The sequence below is a fragment of the Aplysia californica genome, unplaced genomic scaffold, assembly GCF_000002075.1.
Source record: "Aplysia californica isolate F4 #8 unplaced genomic scaffold, AplCal3.0 scaffold00748, whole genome shotgun sequence".
NCBI classification, from domain to species: domain Eukaryota; kingdom Metazoa; phylum Mollusca; class Gastropoda; order Aplysiida; family Aplysiidae; genus Aplysia; species Aplysia californica.
This window is the reverse complement of record NW_004798018.1, coordinates 221,170-242,329: the sequence shown is the minus strand read 5'-3', so window position 1 is coordinate 242,329 and position 21,160 is coordinate 221,170. Positions and strand designations below refer to the sequence as shown.

Here is a 21,160-nt window from a genome sequence, read left to right as displayed (position 1 = left end):
TGATATGTATTACGGTCGTCTCCATGTTTAGTTGAGTGCCACAATAATTGTCTTGACGTCCAGCGTCGTTGCGTCTGGTGTTGATAGAGAGAAAGAATGTTTAGAACTTAAGTCTTTGAAAGGTACCTTGAGTTTGTTGCGCGGTTCTTTCACTAACTTTAATCGATGAATGCATGTTTTGTCAATTGCGCCAGGTTTGATACTGTTACGGCTGACTAAAAAGATGGAGCTGACACATTTCAGTAACAATGGTGGAAAGCCTGATATAAGCTTACTATTATTCTTCTACAGACTAGGACTAGATGTTATATTTTTGTCTTTGTCTCGAATGAAGGAATGGGCATGTTATCCGTTGTAATAATAAACAGGCGGGAAATCTTTATTGTTGTGTCTTCAAATGAGATTTTAGTAAATGTCTTTGTCTGAAAAGAGGGATCAGATGCATTTTCAATAGTGATGAAACAGACTGTGTAGATTTGTTTTACTTGTGTGTATTATAGTTATCGAGTTTTCAGATTGGACGTTTGTGTTTGTTTTGTTTGTGAGTAAAGAAGGAGCTCCATAGTGGACCATGTTGTGTGTTCAGTCAGCTCAATGTAGCAGAGGTTAGGCCTCCATAACATCTCAAGAATCTGAGCGAGCGTGAATGAGATGCATCCATGTCACTATCAAAGTGGTGTATAATTTACTCAAATATGTCTGGGATCTTTGCATTTGGGAACAAGGTTCGATTGAAATACTTTTATCTCCTTGTAAGGTCAGGAACTGTGTAGCACTATCTAGCAACAATTATTAATTAATTTTTTTTTAAAGGTTAGTTCTTGGTGGGGTTGTGAGGTTGCTGGAAAGTTACACTCCTTTCCAGAAAGGGTAATTGGTTATTCTTAATAAATCATGGGTGAACTCTGTTCTACTTGAAACATCTAGCTTTCTGGAGAAGCAGAGGTGGGGCATGTTTCTTGTTTTTTAAGGAATCATGATTAAGTTTATGAAGAGCCCCTTTGTGAGTTAAAAGTGGGACAATTTCCTGTTAATGGATTCAATCTAGCAAATTGAAACCATACCCAGTGGGTTGTGTTGATGAATTGTAACCTTTTGCATACTATGGTTGTCATGACTTAAGGGGATCTGAGGTGACATAGAACTTCTTTATTTCTGAGAAGCTCAACCAATGATCAATCCATGAGACAGCAAGCATCAGTCTCAAATTCAGCCATACACTAAGATGTCTTGTTTACATGCGATTTTTTACAAAATTGCTACCGAGCTGTCCATTGTAACGAATCCTTCGTAAACCACAGTTCTTGTATTTCCTTTCAGGAAGAGGTAGAAAGAGTTGCTTCTGCATTTTTTGACAACCTTCTGGAGCCTCGTAAGCTGCAAGGTATTTATCTCCAGCGCCTAAGGACAAATTGTCTGCTTGATTGAATTTTAAAATGTTTTGAAATGGTTATGATGAATATTTGTTTCATTTTTATATCCCCCCCCCCCTCCCTCAATCCCCACCCCACTTTTCTTTTTTTTTTACTAAATGAGAAGTTTAAGTTTATTAGAAGTACTTGTTGATATGATAAGTATTAGGTTTTGATTTTTGTTTGTTTTGTTGCAGAGGGTTTTTACTGTATCCTAGTTTATTTTTGGAGTTATTGTTTTATTTTTATATCTGTCTTTGCTGCATTACCCCCGGGGCGGTACTACGGACTGAAGTATCTTTAGGCCATTCCCAAAGGGGGGACATTAACATGTTCTTATGCACAGTAGAATTGTAAATGGGCTGATTCATCATTGTCATGCTCATAACTGTGCCTGAACTGCAACAGGGAACTGCTGCTTTTCTTTCCTAATCTTTACTATCAACATTTTTCCTCTTCTTCTTTTGTATGTTTGTCACACTCTTGTGACCCGCTATTTCTGGGGTGCCTTGATAGTCGAAGCAGGCTTTGTGCTGTTGAAGCTAGAGAGGTGTGCAGAGTAAGCCTGATTCCCTGTAAGGACTTCTCTGCTGACATCCACCCTTTGACGCTCATATGATTTTATGCAGTTGCGAGCGCCGTAAAGCCTCTACTAAAACTAAAACAACTAAACTGTCTTTGCACTGGTATCTGTGGTGTAATGGTTAGATATTTGCCATCTTATGCAGAATGCTTGAGTTTGATTCCCTAGTGGAAAGAATTTTTATCGAGTATCTCTGTCTGCCTGCAGGCACGTAGTGTCCCTCTCATCCCAGATTGGCCCAAGTAAGTGGGATCAAAGCAACCCGCCTTCTGAATGATATAAATTGTATTGATGGGGGCAAAAAAACATCTACAATGACATATTAGTTTTCTTTCTTTGTTTGTTCTCATGTCAAGTGTAAGGAAACTTATTTCTTCTTTTTTTGACCTGTAGGAGAATACATCATTGCTGAGGCGGACAGTATTTTGATGTTTGCCCCTTTCTCAAACCGCAAACAAGGCATATCAGGACATCTATTTGTTACCAACTTCAAGATCTCTTTTGTTACGGCTGACAAGTCTTCTTATCCCGATGGAGATGTAAGTACTTTGTATTCTTGGTACACCAGCTTTTTATTTATGTACCTGTATGCACATTTGGAGCATGTACCATCAATGAACAAGATAAGAAAAGGATTGCAGCTTTCGAAATGAAATATTTTCGAAGAACCCTAAGAGTATCCTGGAGACAGAAAATAAAGAATGAAGAAGTATTAAGAAGAAAATGGTATAGAAAAACCAACACTCCTCCAGAACATAATGAAACTGGCTTTAGGCATTTATTCTTAATAAATCATGGGTGAACTCTGTTCTACTTGAAACATCTCTGGAGAAACATATAGAAGCAAAGATTGATCGTGAGAGAGGAAGGGGGTGACTTAACAGAAGATAGAAACAGGACATAGAAATCTGCTCTAGAACCATCAAGAGACAGAGTGTTTTATTGCACAAAGGTCTGAGAAGCAACGTCCAACTACTGGGAAAACTACGAAAAAGATGAAGAAGCTATTATATTTGTTCTTGTGCACAGGTATGTGGGATGGGGCCAGGACTCGGACATTAAACAAGCATTTAAACCTTTTCCCTAACTGCCAAACATGTTGGTTTGTTATCACATTGTTTTGTTAATATCGTGATTCCTTAAGGGGCACACTTTTTAATGGAGTTTCTGGGTAATTGAATTCTCTGAAAATCATACCAGATCTACTTGTCATTGGAAAGCTACTTAACTAAAAAGTATCTTGAAGTATGTCATAGTAATATTGGATTTCCAAGGGTCCAAAGACATGGAAGGCCAAATATAAAGACATCTTTGTTTGATCAAAATGGGGAACTCTGCACTACTGATATGTCAGGTTTTAAGGTAGAATGAGTTTGTTTTAGATGCTCTTCAATTATTTTTCAGCTAAGTTGTATGAGGCAAGAAAAGGAATTTATAAAGGTAATTAGCTTTTCAAGATTAGTAATGCACATTGGAAACTATCATGCTCTCATCTTTAGAATGACTCCCATGAACAAAAAATGGGATGTGTTTTCTGTTTGTACAGATATTTTTGTGTTTTTATGGTGCATAGCTTAATTGCTTTGGAAGAACAGCAAGTTGACGAATAATCAATTTGTCTTTTCCAGAACAACAGGTCTGCCCAAAGGAACAAGCTCATCGACAATACAGACATTCCATTGACTAATGTGGATGCTATATATCAAGGTAACATTTTAAGATGTTGAACCAGCATTTATTATCACTGTTTATTTTCTATTTGCTGGCATCTGTGGTGTAATGGTTAGGGTTTTCTCTCCTTTGGCTTAAAAAAAACTAGTAAAATTCCGATACGTGGACAATTTTTAATAGAGTATCTCTATCTTTCTACAGGGATGTGTATTATACAGCTTAAGTTTCCCATAACAGGCAGGGTCGAAACAGCCTGCCTCTTAAATAAAGAATTATTTTCTAATTTTAGACTTGCAAAGGAATACTGTCTTCCATACCTCAAAGTAATAATTCAAGAGGAGTAACAGATAAGAGGGTATGGTGGTGGAGCGGTCAGTGTGCTCGTCTCCGAAGCGGAAAGTCCGGGTTCGAGCCTCGGTTCAGACACAGATTTTTTCGTCCCCCCCCCTACCCACCCAGCCGTAATGAGTACCTGACTTCGAGTTGGAGAAGTAAAGGCGACGTGGAAAGGAACTGGCCACCCTACCAAAATATGCCGAAGGCCTAGGAAATTGTCTCACTAACAAGGCAATCCCCATTGTCCGGATCGAATGAAGGAACAACTTTACTTTACTTTACTTTATCCTGGCTTGTAAGACTTGAGCTTCAAAAGGCATCTTAGGCTTCTTGAAGACAGACACTCTTGAATATACAGAACCAATGTTTGGCGCTATTATGACCTTTCTACATTTCTAATGCCGTTATCGAAAAACTCTTTCTTTTGCTGTAAGATACATGTCATAAGCAAAAGCTATAATTTATCTCAGCACTGGAATAAGATTCAGGTTCCTGATATACAGTTTATGTTTTAATTTTCGTCATCTTTCTAGCTTACAGTCTGGTATAAGGAATCTTTTAGTATTATTTGAAATTGTAGTCTGTTTAATTTGCTTATTTGTCTCTCTACTTTTTCAGCACAAATTAGAGAATTCTTTCAGCGAAGTGAAGCGTTTCTTTGTGAGTAGGACATAATGTAGGCTACTGTTATAGCCCTCATATGACCTTTTGCAGTTGTGAGCGCTGTAAAACCTCTACTAAAACTAAACTAAAGGCTACTGTTATACCATGTGTCTCTACATTTTAGTTTGGCTTTGTGTTCAGCTTTGAATATTTATTTATCTGCTTTTTTCAGTGGCGACTGGGGCTCGGAGAAAAAAACTTGTTCCAGGAAGCGCAGTGACAACTCCTACTAAACATTTGGAAATCCATTGTAAAGTAAGTGTTTGGTGTTTGACTCTACACAAGTTCTCAAAAAGATTAGCAATTTGTCAACTCCTATTGTAAAAAGTGGTACTTGAAGAAGCTCTTGGTAGACTTTTGCCTGAATGCTTACATACATTTTTTTCACCCTTTTTGGGGGGTGTTTTAGGGTTTTTTTTGGTTTTCCAATGTTGGAATGAAAATGTGGAAAGTTTGAAAGAATTAATACAGATACTTTCAATGTGAACCTTTACAGAGCCATTTTGTTATCATTTTAAGGACAAAGTGTGTCCAAATAAGAGACATGTACTTTCTTTGATATAATTTTTAAAAATTGAAGCAACTTCTGTGGAGCTTTTCTCATAGTTGTTTGTACACATTGAACTTGAATCCAAAGGATGAATACTGTGATTTAGTTATTTATATTTATATCCTATTTTCCAGGATTTTCAGACCCACGTTTTTGGTTTCAAGTTCACGTCGAAAGAACAGAACAGACAGGTAACATATCTAATGAAGTCATGTAATGGTCTTTGTTATGCTTTTAGATTGCCTTAGTGGTGCCAAATTTTTAAAAAAGTTTTATATATCTCTTGTTCGGAGTTTGGTGCGTTTCAGCACTGCCAGATGAAGAAGAAGTTATACATGTAGGCCTATATCTTTTTGATTTCCAACTTTTCTTCCTCCTCTTCCTCTCGTTATTTCAATAGATCATACTTTTTCCCTCTTCTTTCATTAACTTTTTATTTGTTTCCTCCCTTTTTACAAAGCCGTTAAATAACCATTATTCTGTTTATGTGCTTCTCCTTAGCTCTCGCACTTAGGCAGATGATAATAATTACAGTGATCATGATCATTATGACAATGCTGTGCTGCTATTAATGATATTGATTGTCTCTGTGGTTAAGATAATGATGTAGATTGCTACTTCAGCTGAAAATCAAGTTCAAATTGTTTCTTGACCTTTTATGGAGGTGGGGGTTTGGGGGGGAGGGGTGTGCACTTTAACATGTGCACCTATTTTTTCTTCCCTGTTTTCTTGCAGTATGCAACTTTGTCTATCAGACAGATAATTTGTAGAATACAACAATGTTACAAATATACCTTGTTTCTGTAGGTGACGAATGCTGTTATGGTGTACTCATTCCCTGCCAAAGATGACTTACTGTTTGCCTACGAGTTTGGGCACAAGAGTCAACAGGAAGGGGGTAAGTAGACAAGTTCTAAATGGTTATTTGCTCTAGTGTCACTCTCCAACCACCCTCAAATCTTATTTGTGTTCATAGTTGGAGAAAGACACTAAAGTAGACCCTACTTCTTTACTCTCCCTCTGCTGTTTCTAACGTATCCTGTTTGCTTTTCCTTAGCGCTGAATGACTTATTTTGTACAGGTGTGCTTCTTTTTACCCAGACTAAACTGGTCTCAGCGTTCTGCCATTTGTGGGTGGAAGATGAGTGCTATGTGTGTGGTTTGCTCCTTTTTTCCTGTCAAAGATCTATCGTCATTATCTCTCCTCCTTCTCTTTTGTGTTTGTTACTTTCTTGTAACACCTCTAATTTCCAGCTTTTATATGGAAAGTGACGTTAAACGCTTATTGAAACAAAACTCACTGACATTTACTTATTTGCTAGGCACTGTTTGTAATTATTATATCAGCTCATCATCTGAAGTTCTTTTCTACAGTTGTGTATTCCTTCAGAATTGGGAATGTCATATTTGATTGAGTATCGTGGTGGGCTAAGGTGCAGTTGGCCCTGGTTTGAATTCCCAATGGGACTCTCTTGAAATTATTATGTTGAAGAAGTTTTCAATTGTCTTTTTTTATTCTTTCTAGGGGGTGTAGATATGTAACATGTCAATATCAGTGATTGTTATCTTTACATCACCTCAAGAAACTGATTTCCATTTGGTATTGTATTATGTTATTTTGTGTCTCAGGCTTTTAGCGATCATTTGTGTTGGTGCGTGGAGGGTGCCACTGGTATGCCCTACTTTTTTACTCTCCCTCTGATGTTTCTGTTGCATCCTTCTTTGCTTTTTCCTAGCTCTTATTTGCCCATATTGTATGGATGTGCTTCTCTTTACTCAGTTAAACAGGTCTCAGTATATATTCATTTATGTGGGTGATTGCCAGGTGCTCTAATATAGTTTCCTCCTTTGTTCATTAAAAATATTTATCGTCCTTATCTCTCCTTCTTTTCTTTAACGTCTCTAATCTTCGGCAATTATATGACCTATTTGTGTTGCAAATGTCGTTAAATGCTCACTAGAACTAAACTGCTAAAATTGAAATGTCACTTGCTCATATGTTTTATTTTGGTTGTGATTATCAGAAGCTCCGCAGCCAGAGTTTTATGAGCGGGATCACTGGGAGAGAGAGCTGGAGCGACTGCAGTGTCAGTCCATGTGGAGAGTGGCAGACGTGAACATCGGTTATTCCGTAAGCACAAGGTATAGTTCCTAAATTATCTAATGTCATTATGCATAATATGCATATTGGAAAGTAAAGTCATGTGGCCTTTGTCACTACATATGTGTGCCATGTACAGCTTGATCTTTGTGATATTAACTGAACTTGTGAATTCTAAACAGTTATTTTGTAATAGTTTCTATATTAGTGGACATACAAGCATTGACTGCACCAACCGAACTGCGCCTTATACTTGTAAGTGAACTGTGGGTACAGAAATTTTTGCGAGAAGAATTGAGCTCTTTGTTTGAGATATGAGAAATCCCACCGAAAAATGCACGAATTGACATTTTGCTTTTTGATTTGAGCAGTCATGGTGTAAGTGAACATTGATGTAGGTCAAAGATTTTTTTCAGATGATAAAGGTATGTAAATTTTGGTGTATTAGTTAAAAAAAAGGTTGAGTCAACTTTATGTCCTTTATGGACCTCAAAAGTCATAATAATGGAATGCTATTTTTATTATATTATTTACTCCTCGGGCTCCAGTGCTTAATTTTTAAAAAGTGAACTTGAAAAAGACTTAATTTATTTTCTTTTTTCTGAACATCTTTTCCTTGTGGGTCTGTTGATAGTAGTATAGTAAGACCTTGAGATATTGTTGTGTGTTGGAAAAACAGGAAAATGAAGACAGGTCTATTAGTGTTTCAAGCCTATGTATTCTGTGATTGTGATTTTCATGTGTTTATTTTACCACTTTATTCTGTGATGGATCGAAGAGATAATTCCATAACTAAAACAAACTGTTAACGAGAGAATAATACATATCGTGTTTGAAAACAAAAAAATGGCTGATCAACAGAGAGAGCGAGTGCTGATATGTCATAAAAACAAAAGATTGTCATTATACTTTTGATTGTGGTTTTCAGTTTTTGATTCTATGCTTGGAAATATTAAACTTCAGAGATAAGATCTCGTGCAGGGTCTGAGTGTGTCAATTGAGAAAGCATTTACAAACTCACATTGTTCGGACATAACTTTGTGTGACAGATTTCACTCTTCTTCTGATTGCAGCCTACCTGAGTATTTTGTGACTCCGATAAAACTTCTGAACACAGACCTTGAGAAGGCAGCAGCTCAGTTCACAGACAATCGAATTCCGGTAAGCTGATGTTTTCTTTTGTTAAAGTAATATCAAGGCGTATTTTGCTCTGAATTTTGTTTATTCGAACTCCACCTTTTACATGATAGACATGAAAGGACTTATTTGTTCTCATGATATAGTTTTTCTTGCAGCCTTTGGTAGTTATTATTACAACATTTAAAATGGTTGCTTTTAAGGACAAGCGGGCTAACCCAGATTTCGCGAGTGTCCAGAAATCTTGACCTACACCAAAAAATGGGCACTTCCCCACCTATAGGAAAAGTTTGGTTTTATTGGTGTGTATATTTGTTTGGTTATTGGGAAAACTCTCATTGTCTTTTAACGAAAATGAACAAGGGGCAGAAACTTTACCTTCGATTTTCTCAAAACAGCATTTTTCGGGATAGCCCCCTTGTGCCTAAAAGTACCAAATAAGATATAGACACTTCAGTGCGAGTAGGTTTTCCTTTTTCTCTCTCTCAATTTCTTTCACTCACCACATGCACACACACACCTACATGCACACACACGCACATACATTTGTCACCAATACTGTTCTGGTGGTTTGTTCCAAAGTATAAATATGGTGAGATGTAAAGGTTAGACATGGCACACCCACATATCTTGTAACCTATGTGAATAAAATAGAGGTCATTACCGTCAACTGGTGTGTGTTCATGATTAAACCCGTCTCTGTTGAATGTCATTGCAATTTTAGTACATCACATTTTCCAAAGGTTTGAGGGTTAACATGCTATAGAAACTTCCCTGCAGGTGGGAGGCCCCATAGTTTTACAATGGGGAAGCAAAGATTGGCTAAAGGGGTGTTCACCTGGTCTACCAAAAAAAGCTAGTTGGTGGAGGGCCAAGAACTACCGGCCCCCATAAAGACTCAAATGTTATGGAAAACCGAATTAATGCATCAAATTTTTGCTGATCTTGGAAGACAGGGAAGCTTCTGTACCATCCCGATGTACAGAAAAGTTGAAAGAAATATAGGGGAAAAGGGGTCAAAAATAAAAAATTTGTGTTAGTGGCCTTTACTCTCATCAGGGGTGAGAAAGGCAATGATGATGGTGCGATGGGGTATTTATTTAGGTTAGAAGATTTCAAAAGAATGCATAATACTGATGGAGGAGTTGTGGAATATTATTTTTTGAAATCATCCATTCTTTCTTTGTCCTCCCCAAATTGCTGAAATGAATGTAGAGGAGTGCCTTACTCTCTCTTTCATATATTTCAACTTTCAAAAATTGTCAGAGTTAACAGGAATCTCATTTCTTGAGGATGGCTGCTTTTTTTTTTTTTTTGCAGGGTAATTCTGTGAATGTGTCCTTGGGTTACAGATATGAATTTTCCAGCTTTTAGAATATTTGTTTTTCTTAATACATAAGAACTTCTGACTGTTCTGTGGTGGCGGTGCTGTGTTGCATTATTTGTGTATATTATTTGTTTTAGTAAATGTTTGTCTATGTTTTCAGACATGGTCATATACTTACGTGAATGGTGCCAGCTTGGTGAGGATGTCTCAGATTATGCAAGAGTCAGCTTTCAAGTGGTGTGAAGAGAAGTAAGTTACATCTCTGTGTATTGAGTCTAAGTTTGTGTACAATCTTAGGTGTAGAATGTTTATAACCTGAGATGATTATGTATTTCAAAAGAGGTTTCCTTTTGATGTGTAATCCATGTGTCAATTATTTTTTTTTAACCATGGTTCCAATTTATTACAGTATGATGTGTAAAAAATTTTTTTTAACAAAATATGAACTGTTTGATGACAAAATGCAACAAATTACATTTTCAAAGTACTGGTCATATCTAGAAAGGTGAGGCATATATCAGAATCTACTTCTTTTTTCATAAAATGCAATTTGTCCTCTTTAAAGAATTGTAGAAAGTTACACTTTTATTTCAAAACGCGACAAAAGAAGTAGACCTGTTCTGACATATCCTATGTGGACCGATCAAGTTCTTTCCTCGAGTCATGTGAATTTGCTTGTGGTCAACAAAAGTTTGTCACCGATTCTTTCCTCTCCATTTTATTGTTATGTTGAGATGTGATATTTTGTAAAAATGTGTGGCGATCTCCTGAATTTAAAGGTTAAGAATCCGACCTAAATTTTATCGTACAACAAATATCAACGAAGTCTTACTTCATGTTTACTCTAAAAACAAAGTTGCTCAAGATTATTCAATAAATGAGTGGAGAACAGAAATCTTAAATGTTTGAAAAAAGGGTAAGTCGCTCTGTAACCTCATTAAATATTGTAACTGGCAGCAATGAAATGCCCTCTTTGTAGGGTATACTTTTTTGTTACATCATGTAACTTTTCTTTAAAATATTCATGTAATTGTTCTCAGCTCTTTCAGTGGTGATGTATGGGTGGTTAATGGGTGCTCTGGTGTGGTTTCTTCCTTCTTTTTTATCAAACATATATCATCCTTTTGCTCTCCTCCTTTTTTTTGTGTAGATTATTCTCTAGTAGCACCTCAGATCATTGACACTTATATGACCTATTTGTATTGCAAGTGACGTAAAACTCTTACTAAAAGTAAAGTGGTGATATTGGTTGTCCAGATTAAATGGAATTTTTGTTCCACCTTATTTGACTTTTAATATCAATAATTTAGAGAAACAATGTTGTGGGTGGTTGGCGGGTGCTCTGGTGTGGTTTGCTCCTTCTTTCCTTTCAAACATCTATCGTCCTTATCTCCCCTTCTTTTTAAAAATTTTTGTTATTCCCTTGTAACACCTCTAATCTTCTGGCGCTCATATGACCTTATATAGTTGCGAGCGCCATAAAACCTCTAATAAAACTAAACAAACGAAACAAGTGTTGTAATCATGGACATGCGTATGTTCAGAATCCTCAGTGCTGTCCGTCAGTCCAGTGGTAATGACAAAGAGCTCCTGATCCTTGACCTGAGCCGGATGTGCCCGTCCCTGCTGGATGTGAGGACGAGTGTGGAGCGCTTGAAGAGTATCATTATGACAGGTGGGTGCTAGGAACCAGCATGCTCTCTCTCTCATCACAAGAACATCTGTCTAAGTAGATTTTAGTTTTAATATATATTGTCTTGCTGGCACATACAGAAATCAGCTGGACGCTGTACAAATTTTGCTGTATATGTGTTTTAAATAGAAAGAATATATATGTATAAAAAAAACTTTAGAACCTAAAAATCTGTTTGCTATGTGTATGTTCCCAATGTGCATGCTAGACTGTGGTATGTGCACTTGTGGACATGTCTAATCGTATATTTTTTCCCCCTCATTTGTAGTTGTTTGTTTTGGGAAAACTGATGCATTGACATTTGATGTAAGTTTCCACTGTACCCCGGAGTAACCAAACTGTTTAATTCAAATGGCCATGCGTTGTGAGTCTGAGGTCATATCTGACCAATATCAGATTCACTTACTGCAAGATGCAAGATGGAAGTTAATGAGTGCACCAGGGACCAATGTATTGTAATAACTGGATAGTTCGTTGTAAAAATTCAGCTCAGAACCTCTCTCATGGATTGTGAATTTTTAAAAACCCAGAACTGCAGGTCTGCGCTCATTACGCTGAAGACACTTCTTCTTCTATCAAGTAACCAGTACGAAAAAGGGTTTTTCAGAAAAAGCAAGCAATGAGATGTCATTTCTGATTAAGTAGTGGGTGGTTATAGGGCAATACCAGTTAGTACTACTACTTCTTTTCTTTTCAAGAGTTGTTTTTGTTTGTCTCTCTCTTACTTTTCCCCATCACTAAGCGATGTCGTTAACATGTGGATACACGTCTCTTTTTAACACAAATGTCTTTTAAGATTCTCCTTTCTGCTCCCCACAGACTCGGCCAAGGACTTCTACAGCAGTGACTCTCGCTGGTTCAACAACCTGGAGAACTCCCAGTGGCTGCAGCAAGTGTCCTCCTGTCTGAACACGGCCAACCACGTTGTCAACCAGCTGATGCGGGAGTCACAGACTGTTGTTCTCAAAGGTGACCAGTTCAATTCCATAGCTGTAATCAGTTTCAGTTGCATGTTCAAATCCACACTTAGTACCTATATTCTATATTATGAAAGTTTTAAAATTTTATTTTGTATATTATGGCATAAGTTTGCATTCAGTATTTTGGTTTACTTTCAAGTTTTTCAAGTGTTTTTGTTGGTGAAGCTGTACTCCCTAAAGTTTGCATGTTGTTTGTCAAGTTTGAAAGTAAGTTGGGTTTTTTTGTAATGGTATGACCAAGATACTCTTGTCATCTCTTGTATTGTGTATCAGACACCAAATGTTTGAACTTCATTCAAATAGATGCAAGCTGTGGTTTTTGGGGGGTTTTTGTAAGTGTTTTACGGTGCTTGCAACGCAATAAGGTCATATAAGTGCCGAAGATTAGAGGTGTTACAAGAGAGTAACAAACACAAAAAAGGAGGGGAGATAAAGACAATAGATGTTTGATAGGAAAGAAGAAGCAAACCACACCAGAGCACCCTCCAACCACCCACGAAAGCTGTGGTTTGTTCTGTAGTTTATTTTATAATCTCATGTCAGAAAAGTAGAGAACTGAGCATTTACATTGCTGATAATAATATACTTGAAGACTGGAGTTCTTGCTGGAGTCTGTTCTCATTTACAGTTCACAGGGAAATTGAAAAAAAAACAACTTTCCATAACATCCTGCCAGAGTCCTTATACTAAAACAAGTTAATTTCCTTTTTCCTTGTATTTCGTTGCCAGAGGAGAGTGGCTGTGACTTTACCGCCCTTATCTCCAGTCTAGTGCAGCTTCAGTTGGACCCGGAGTTCCGAACCATCTCCGGCTTCCAGAGCTTGCTTCAGAGGGAGTGGGTGGTCATGGGACACCCATTCCAGCGCAGACTTCACTTAGTCTGGTCTCAGAATGTAGCAGAGACAGAACAGGTAACAAATTGGGTATATGCCAGCACCCACTTTATTTGTGTCTTTACAAGAGGGGTTTGTGTTTCAGTGGCTTGTTTTTGTTTTGTTTTTAATCTTCAAACATCCACTTTATTTTCTCTTTTTTTTTCAAGGGAAATTTTGGTCTTTTTATGACATATTCAAAGGAATACAAATAGAGCAGATTATGCAATACATACAAAGAAACAACAAAACGGCAAACACTACATGCAGTCTTATCGTTTCTTGTGGCAGCCGTGATACACCCTGTTTTTGTGCTACGGTTGAAGTGTCTGGCAATGGTCGAACTGCTACTCCCACTTAACATTGCTTGATGTTTAAATGCCTCTGAGAAAACGGAAATTCACTACTGGGATGAGGCACAAAATCATGGCTGGCACTGTACATCAACTTGAAATGATTTTCCTTTTTTTAGATTATTTGTTCTTGGTTTTCTGCCTCTGTAATGCTGTGTGAAAGAATTTTTTTTTCAATTGATGTTTCTCGGAAGAGCAAATCCCCTCATTTACAAATGAATTGCGTTGTATTTAATAAGGACACTACTTGAACAAAAGTAAACAGTGTATGATACTGTTTACTAAGGAGGTTTCGGGAATTATTTGCGTTTCATTTATTAATATTTGGTGATGTATCGAGGCCTGTGGTATAGTGGTTACGAGCTTTGCAGTTGCACACAGAAAAACATGAGCTTGTTCCTGCTGAGACATTGTATCATTGTATCCCTCTCAGCACTGGTTGATCCTGACAGGCAGGGTCGATACAGCCCGCATTCTTAATGAGGCTGTAAAACATGTAGTTTCAAATGCAATTACAGTTGGTGATGATATTCTCAGATTTTTACTCATTTGGCTTCCCAACTTTTGGAACACTTTCTTGTTTCGTATTAAAAAGGACTCTGCAAGTTAGGCAAAAAAAGTGGGTTTTAGCATTGGTTTGAATTCCTTTGTAAAAATATTTACATTGTCGTTCTCAAGACAACACAAAAACAGGCATGTGTATGCCAGACTGTGAGACTTAAGAAATAGCGTGTGAGAATGAGAGAGAGAGAGAGGTAGAGAGAAAGAGAGAGATAGAGAGAGAGAGAACGGAAATGTTTTTTTTTCTATCTGTATAGAACGAATGTTTTAATGAATGTTTCTAGTTACTCACTTTTCAACTTTATTGTGACTGTTTGTGAATTTTTATTGCATTGTATATTTTTAGTGAACACATTTCCAACCTCACTGCGAGACTGTTTTTCTCATATAAATTTTTACACATTATATGCATTTATATTATATGTATAATACTTTGTTTTACGTACACGCATGTCAATTAATTTTCTAGATGTGATGTCTTTTTCATTGTAATGCGCTTTGAGCATCTTTTAGAAAATGGAAATGCGCAGTATAAATGCTATTTATTATTATTATTATTAGCTGCTGTGGCGGAGAAGTGCACACTATGTTATTTTTATTGTATTTGAGTATTCTTGCTAGGTTTTGGGGATTCACCAAAATTTTATTGATACCAAAGTGACTGTTTGCCTTTGTTGTCCACAGGCGCCAATTTTCCTGTTGTTTCTGGACTGTGTGTGGCAACTGCTGCAGCAGTTCCCGTCTTCGTTTGCCTTCACGGAGACGTACCTGACCTCACTGTGGGACTCTGTGCACTTGGGACTGTTTGACACTTTCCTGTTCAATAGCTGCTGGCACCGCAAGAAGTTCCTCATCGAGGGGCCCAATCGGACATTCATCTCACTGCCCAGCGCATGGGACTGGACGTTCCACTTGAGCGATGAGCAGATCCTCCTGTTCAACAACCCCCTGTACACACTTAGAACTTCTTTTGATCTTGACAAAGTTGTGCACAGTGCAAGAAACACCCTTCGTCTTTCCGGAGAGGAACTGAGAGAAAGTCGCTACTCAATGCTGCTGGGTTCGCCCCCTCCTTCTACGGATATGTTTGCTCTTCAAGAGACAGTTCTCAAGCCAGAGGTCACGGCGAGCCTCATCAAACTGTGGGCCCAGTGCTTTCTCCGGTGGATAGTACCGGCACAGATCGTGGGAGGGGGGAATCCTTCACAATACATGCAGCAGTGTATCCTAGCAGAAGAGGTGATCTGCCTACAGCACAAATTACAACAGGTTTCTCAGCTCGTGCAGCAGCAAGCGTCAGAGCGGAACCCGGAGCAGAGAGACGGAAACAATTCTGGGCATTTGCAGGTACGCCTGAGAGCACCTCGTCCCCAGAGTGGTTTAGTGTTTGGTGCCACTGGATATCAGAGCACCAGCAAGCAGTTGTCCTCCTTGTACATCACCTCCTCCTTCCCGTTCTCCCCCGGTGTCTCTCAGCACACCCAGCACACTCTCATCTGTGGGCCGCTCTCTCGCTATTTGAAAGAAACTGAGATAGATCACGATTATAATCAAGACACTGATGACTAGGACTTTTCCATATAATACTTTGTGTACTTGTGTGGCCATCTTGAGGAAAATGCAAAGTCTGCATAATCTCTCTCTCTGTTCAGGACTACTCAAAAGCTGCTATGTTTGTAAATAGTCAAATATTAAAATGTATTCATGCCTGTCTTTACGCAAACATGAGTTTGTAGTTTGCAAAGTCTTGTCTTTTCATCCTCCAGCTCTTTGGACCCATAGGAATGTGTCAAAGTTTCCTTGAATTGTGCCTCTTTGACACAACTCTTATTCTCCATGTTATGCCTGCTGGTTTGCAAGAAGCTTTCGTCTGTCCTCTCTTCGTGTAGTCGGATTATGTATCCTCACAATACTACTTTTTTTTCTAAAGACACTGAACGCGATGTCTTTGTTAATGTCACAACACACCACCAGATGGCCCTGCATTTGTGTAGCTCTGTCAGATGACCTGTCGCTTTTGGTGAATCGTAACATTTTTAGTTTTTTTCTGAAAATTCGAACTTCTTGTTTTTTTTTCACATCTTTCAATTCTAGCCTGAGATAATGCATTTCGAATGTATGTGCACAGATATGGGGACAAAATAGGTCCTCACAGCTGAAAACAGTCCTGTGCTTTATACAATAGGTTTCCTCGTAGCGCCACATGTTTTGTTACACATTTTGTGATATTCGCACATGTGATTATTATATTCAAGGAATGGTCATCCTCAATGGATGATCGTGGGTTCTGTTTCAAACTGCGTGTCCAATGCATGTATGTTCTCCAGAGCGACAGAGACTCTGTAAAGCATAAAACATTGTTTTGTCTCTGTGTATATAGAACTTGCTCAGGCTGTTTCTGTATTATTCACAACCTTCAGTATATTTCTTCTCCGTAAAAATTTTGAGTTGATTCATCACAGCGAAATTATGGTGCTTACAGTGTTTAAAATCTTATGTAATAATTTTCTGCTGTTGATATCCTGGAATTAGTTACTTTTGCAGCTTGCTTTTTGATTAGATGACTTAGTCAAGAGGGTATGTTTGATCGTTCCTTCAGGCTCTGTAAACTGCTCAAAAAAGAGAGTCTATGTCTTAGAAGAGGTACAGAATATTAAGTTCTGTCTAATGAATCGACCCTGCATGGAAATTAGTGGTGTGTATTTTGTACTAGTTCATTGCCTGTATATGAACGCGATAGGTTTTTTTGAGACTTCAGTATTATTTAGAAACCACCAGGACATTGCTTTGTTATATTATAGTGAAGAATTTATTGGGTTTGTATGTTGGTAGTAAAGTTGTGAGGGTTGGGTTTTTGTACTATGTGTTTACTTATGTTTCTAGACAGTATTTATTTGTTTTATCTCTTCATGGCCATTCCACATTATAGTGTATTCAGTTGTAGTTATTTCTTTCTATATATCATTTGGTAAGATATTTGCTTGTGGCCTATATTAAAACTTTTTTCTGGCTTAAACCCATAGTGTACTCGAAATAGTACAGCCCTACACTCTAAGATAGCCTTTTGGTTTGGAATGATCGCTGAATTTTTCGGATTAGAGTACCTCCAGGGACATCAGGTCTAATGCACTGAAGTTTCCTTAGAACTAATTGTGTTTACTGAGTGTCCATACAACATATTATTCGCCTGTGTCTCGTGCCATAACTTTTACAGAGCAAAAGCTCTTGATGTGCCGCAAGTATGGCCTCTGCCTCAGTCACTAAGAACATTTTCAGTTAAGCAGATGGCTGCTCAGACTGAAGAGTTGAGATTCATCCGAGATCATTCAGGGTCTTTCTTTTTTTTTTAGTAAAGGGTTTTACGGCGCTCGCAACTGCATAAGGTCATATGAGCACCAAGGGGTGGGTGTCAACAGAGAAATCTTTACAGGGAATCAGACTTACTCTGCTCACCTCTCTAGCTTCAGCAGCACAAGGTCTGCTTCGACTATCAAGACACCCCGGAAATAGCGGGTCACAAGAGAGTGACAAACATACAAAAGAAGTAGAGTAAAATGACAATAGTAAGGATTAGGGAAAAAAAAGCAGCAGTTCCCTGTTGTAGACCAGGCACAGTTATGAGCGTGACATGATGAATCAGCCCATTTACAATTCTACTGTGTTTGTACGAGAAATGTCCCCCCTTTGGGAATGGCCTAAAGACACTTCAGTCAGTGGCACTGTCCCGGGGGGTATTCAGGGTCTGGCATGCACTTAATGTCAGCATATCGAATTATACATATGAAGCTGAATTTGGCCTTTTTAAACAGCACATGACAATAATTTTCACCCATATGGTCTCCAGATGTGTAGACGTAATATGTATTGTAAGTTTTAAGCTAATTAGCTTGAAATTTAGTGTGATGCCTTGAGACTTGTCAACCATTTCAAAATTTCACTAGTTATGTAAATGCTGTGCTAGCTAAAATAGTGAAAAGAAGGGGAATTAACATTGTTTCCGTTTTGTTGAATGCTCAATGGTGACAAATCTGCATAATAACCACACACTGTCCACTCCACAAATAGAGATCTATACACTTAAAGGGTTTTTTTTTAATGTCAGTGAAATATATTTTTGCTGTTTGCCTCAAAATGAGGGGTTGTCTGTTTTTTATGGGGTTTTTTGTCTATTTTAGACAGTGCAGAGCATTTCAGATTTATTGTACAGTCTAGCAGGCACATGGTGAACATGCTAGCAAAACATGGGCATAGCAAACAGATTTTTCAGATTCTAAATTTTTAGATACATGTATATGTTATTTGTATACATGTCCATTGCAAAATTTGTACATAATGGCAAGATTTCTGTGTCCCACCAGTTTCAGTATGTGGGTGCTAGACTGTACTTTCATTCCATAGTCAGCTCATAACTTTAGTAGATTAGTATAGCTTGATCAGTCTAGTCTTTTACTGTGTTACTGCCATCACAATTTGACCTGCAGCACCACATAATCTATAAAAAATGTCATTGCTTATTTATTGTTGAGTTACCCCCACTGGCAGATGACTCAGACACTCTCTTGGCCAGTCAATTCTGTTTCACTGGTTCAGTCCCCTTGTTATCCTGTTAGGGGCATGTTGTTATCATTCATAGATCTATTCTGTCTCAAATGATTGCCAAGCATCCATTTTCAGCAGGGTGAATTGAGGAAAATAGAGTCAAGAAGCTAGTCTCCAGGAAAAAAAAAAACTACGTCCCACATGATGAAGCAGAGAACTGAGCTCACAACTTTTGTTTGAGAGTCCAAAGCCTTAATAGATAATAGTAGTGTTGGATAAAGAAAGCTGGTCAGGAAGACTGGCAACAGGAAGGAATGAGGCACCATGACCGTCAGTGACTTGTCCAGGTCTGACACCTGAAGAAGAAGAAGAAAGAGGAGGAGGAGAAGAAAAAGAAGAACAAGCATAAGTGCTGTAGTGTGAATCAAATTCAGTCGTGAGATTGATGCTCAACCAGTCCATGAAGATATATGCCTTCTTACTTCTAGAGAGCCTTGTTGTACATCTAGTTTTTGTCCACTATCCAACTGCTCTGATGATCACTTTTCTTTTGTACAATGTGTAATGTGATGTTTAGGGCGGTTAAGTATGGTGACGGGAAAGACCATGTGTCCCTTTTTTTGTATGAGTATACCTTAGAATTACAAAGTTCTTTCTGAAGTTTTTGTCCGTTTTGAGTTACTAAGACCATATGGTCAGAAACCAAATGTTCTATCTGCTCTATCAAAATTGTAAGATTATTCCGAGTCATTGTCAAGATATTCAAAGAATTGCATTAGAGAAACTTTGACGTGTTCTTAAACTCAAAATTATTTTTAACGTCAAATTTCCCCGAAGTAGGCACTAAGTAGATAGAACTTTGTAATTCTAGGGTCATGAAATGTCAGAGGTTTTCAGGTGGGGTGTGTTCCCACTGTCAGCGCTGATTTTCAGCTAAGCTCATAAGCCAGGTCAGCTGTGTACAAGATCGAAACTTTTTCCAATGATTTCAATGTCAGTGAGCTCACTGTCTGATTATGCCCACTCATGACATATTTGAACCCTGAGCCTTTGATAATGTCACCTTCCTCATCCTTAATTTCCCCATAATTTTGAATAACTTGCGAATCAAGGCAAAAAAGGGAAATGTGCTGCCTTTTTTCAGATTATTTGGTGTTAACGTGTTGGGAAAGCATAGTCGTCCATGATTAGACAATACAGTAATACTAGCAAATTTGGTTCCGAATAGGCATTTTTTATTCCCTGAATGCTAATCATGTTGTGCTTGTGGCTAAATCTCCAAACAGAAGAATTGTAGCCAGATGATTTGTAGGAACAACATATGCAATCAGGAATGGCAAATTTTGTCCATTTTTGTGGTCTCAATGTACAGCAAAAGCCAAAAATTGGACATTTTCGTGACTTGCCATACACACCTTAAGGCAACGAAGGGGTTAACTCATGCATTGATCATAATATGAGCAGGACATCCTATTTTTGTCCTAACATCTTTTTAGCCTTGACTTTTTTTTTTACATAGGTTTATTTTCTCTTGGATTTTCACAATGTTTCATTTTGTGTGTGTGTTTGGGGGGGAGGGGGGGTATTTATTAATAGGGATTTAAGTGAGTTTTTGGTGTAAACTTTGGAGTAGTTTGATTTTCTTCTTCCCCCCCCCTCAATGTTTTTGCTGTCCTAATCTGTCTATACCAGTGTAGAGGCATTGACTGGGCATTGGAAATAGAACTCACCCTCTTTTCCTTCCTTCCTGTTGCTGTCCTTGGAGATGTGCCTTGTTTGAAACATTTGTAAATCCTGCAGGCTAATGGCACTTCTTGTGGACTGGCTGTTGGGAGTGTTTGAAGTCTTGATTTTTTTCCGGCCTTTCAGCCTGGAATGGTGATAGAGTTGTAACTGACTTGTGCCTTTTGTCAGTAATACACTTTTGCCTTTGCTACACATTGAAATGACTCAAATGAAAATATATCTTTTGTTGTTGTTGATGATAAATGCATGTAAATTAATGTATCCAATAAACTCATGAATAACTGTAGATTAACCATTTATGTAGTACCCAACCATTCATGTTACTAAATTATGTCAATAGCAATTGTACTCTGTGATTATTTATTTGAGAGAAAATTTCCATGCAATTTTCTTACTGCAACAGTATGCCAAGTCTAAGAATATTCTCTGCCCATGTATTAGTACAAAGACCCTTTGGTAGATAGAGTCAGGGATGTGATGCAATTTTATAATTGTTATTAACAATGTTTTATTTTTTAAGTGAAAAAGAAAAGAGGATAGGGGAAAGGTTGTGGGATAGCCAGGATAACGAATGGTGCCATCTATACAGTCTCAACACTGTACACATTTACTTGGAGCATCTTAGAAGGGGGACGA

At 37.9% G+C, this 21,160-nt stretch overlaps 1 protein-coding gene across 1 annotated transcript; it reads left to right on the top strand.

Moving 5' to 3' along the window:
• Nucleotides 1–1,320: 1,320 nt before the first annotated feature.
• LOC101853125 (myotubularin-related protein 10-B) lies at nucleotides 1,321–16,680 on the top strand (the record flags this gene model as incomplete). Its single annotated transcript, XM_005109096.3, is given in 13 exon segments — nucleotides 1,321–1,384; nucleotides 2,389–2,534; nucleotides 3,624–3,702; nucleotides 4,838–4,920; nucleotides 5,350–5,406; nucleotides 6,023–6,113; nucleotides 7,240–7,357; nucleotides 8,390–8,477; nucleotides 9,941–10,029; nucleotides 11,325–11,455; nucleotides 12,293–12,442; nucleotides 13,183–13,364; nucleotides 14,924–16,680. Coding segments are annotated over 13 exon segments (2,163 nt in total), but the record flags the coding sequence as incomplete, so codon positions are not given.
• Nucleotides 16,681–21,160: the final 4,480 nt, after the last annotated feature.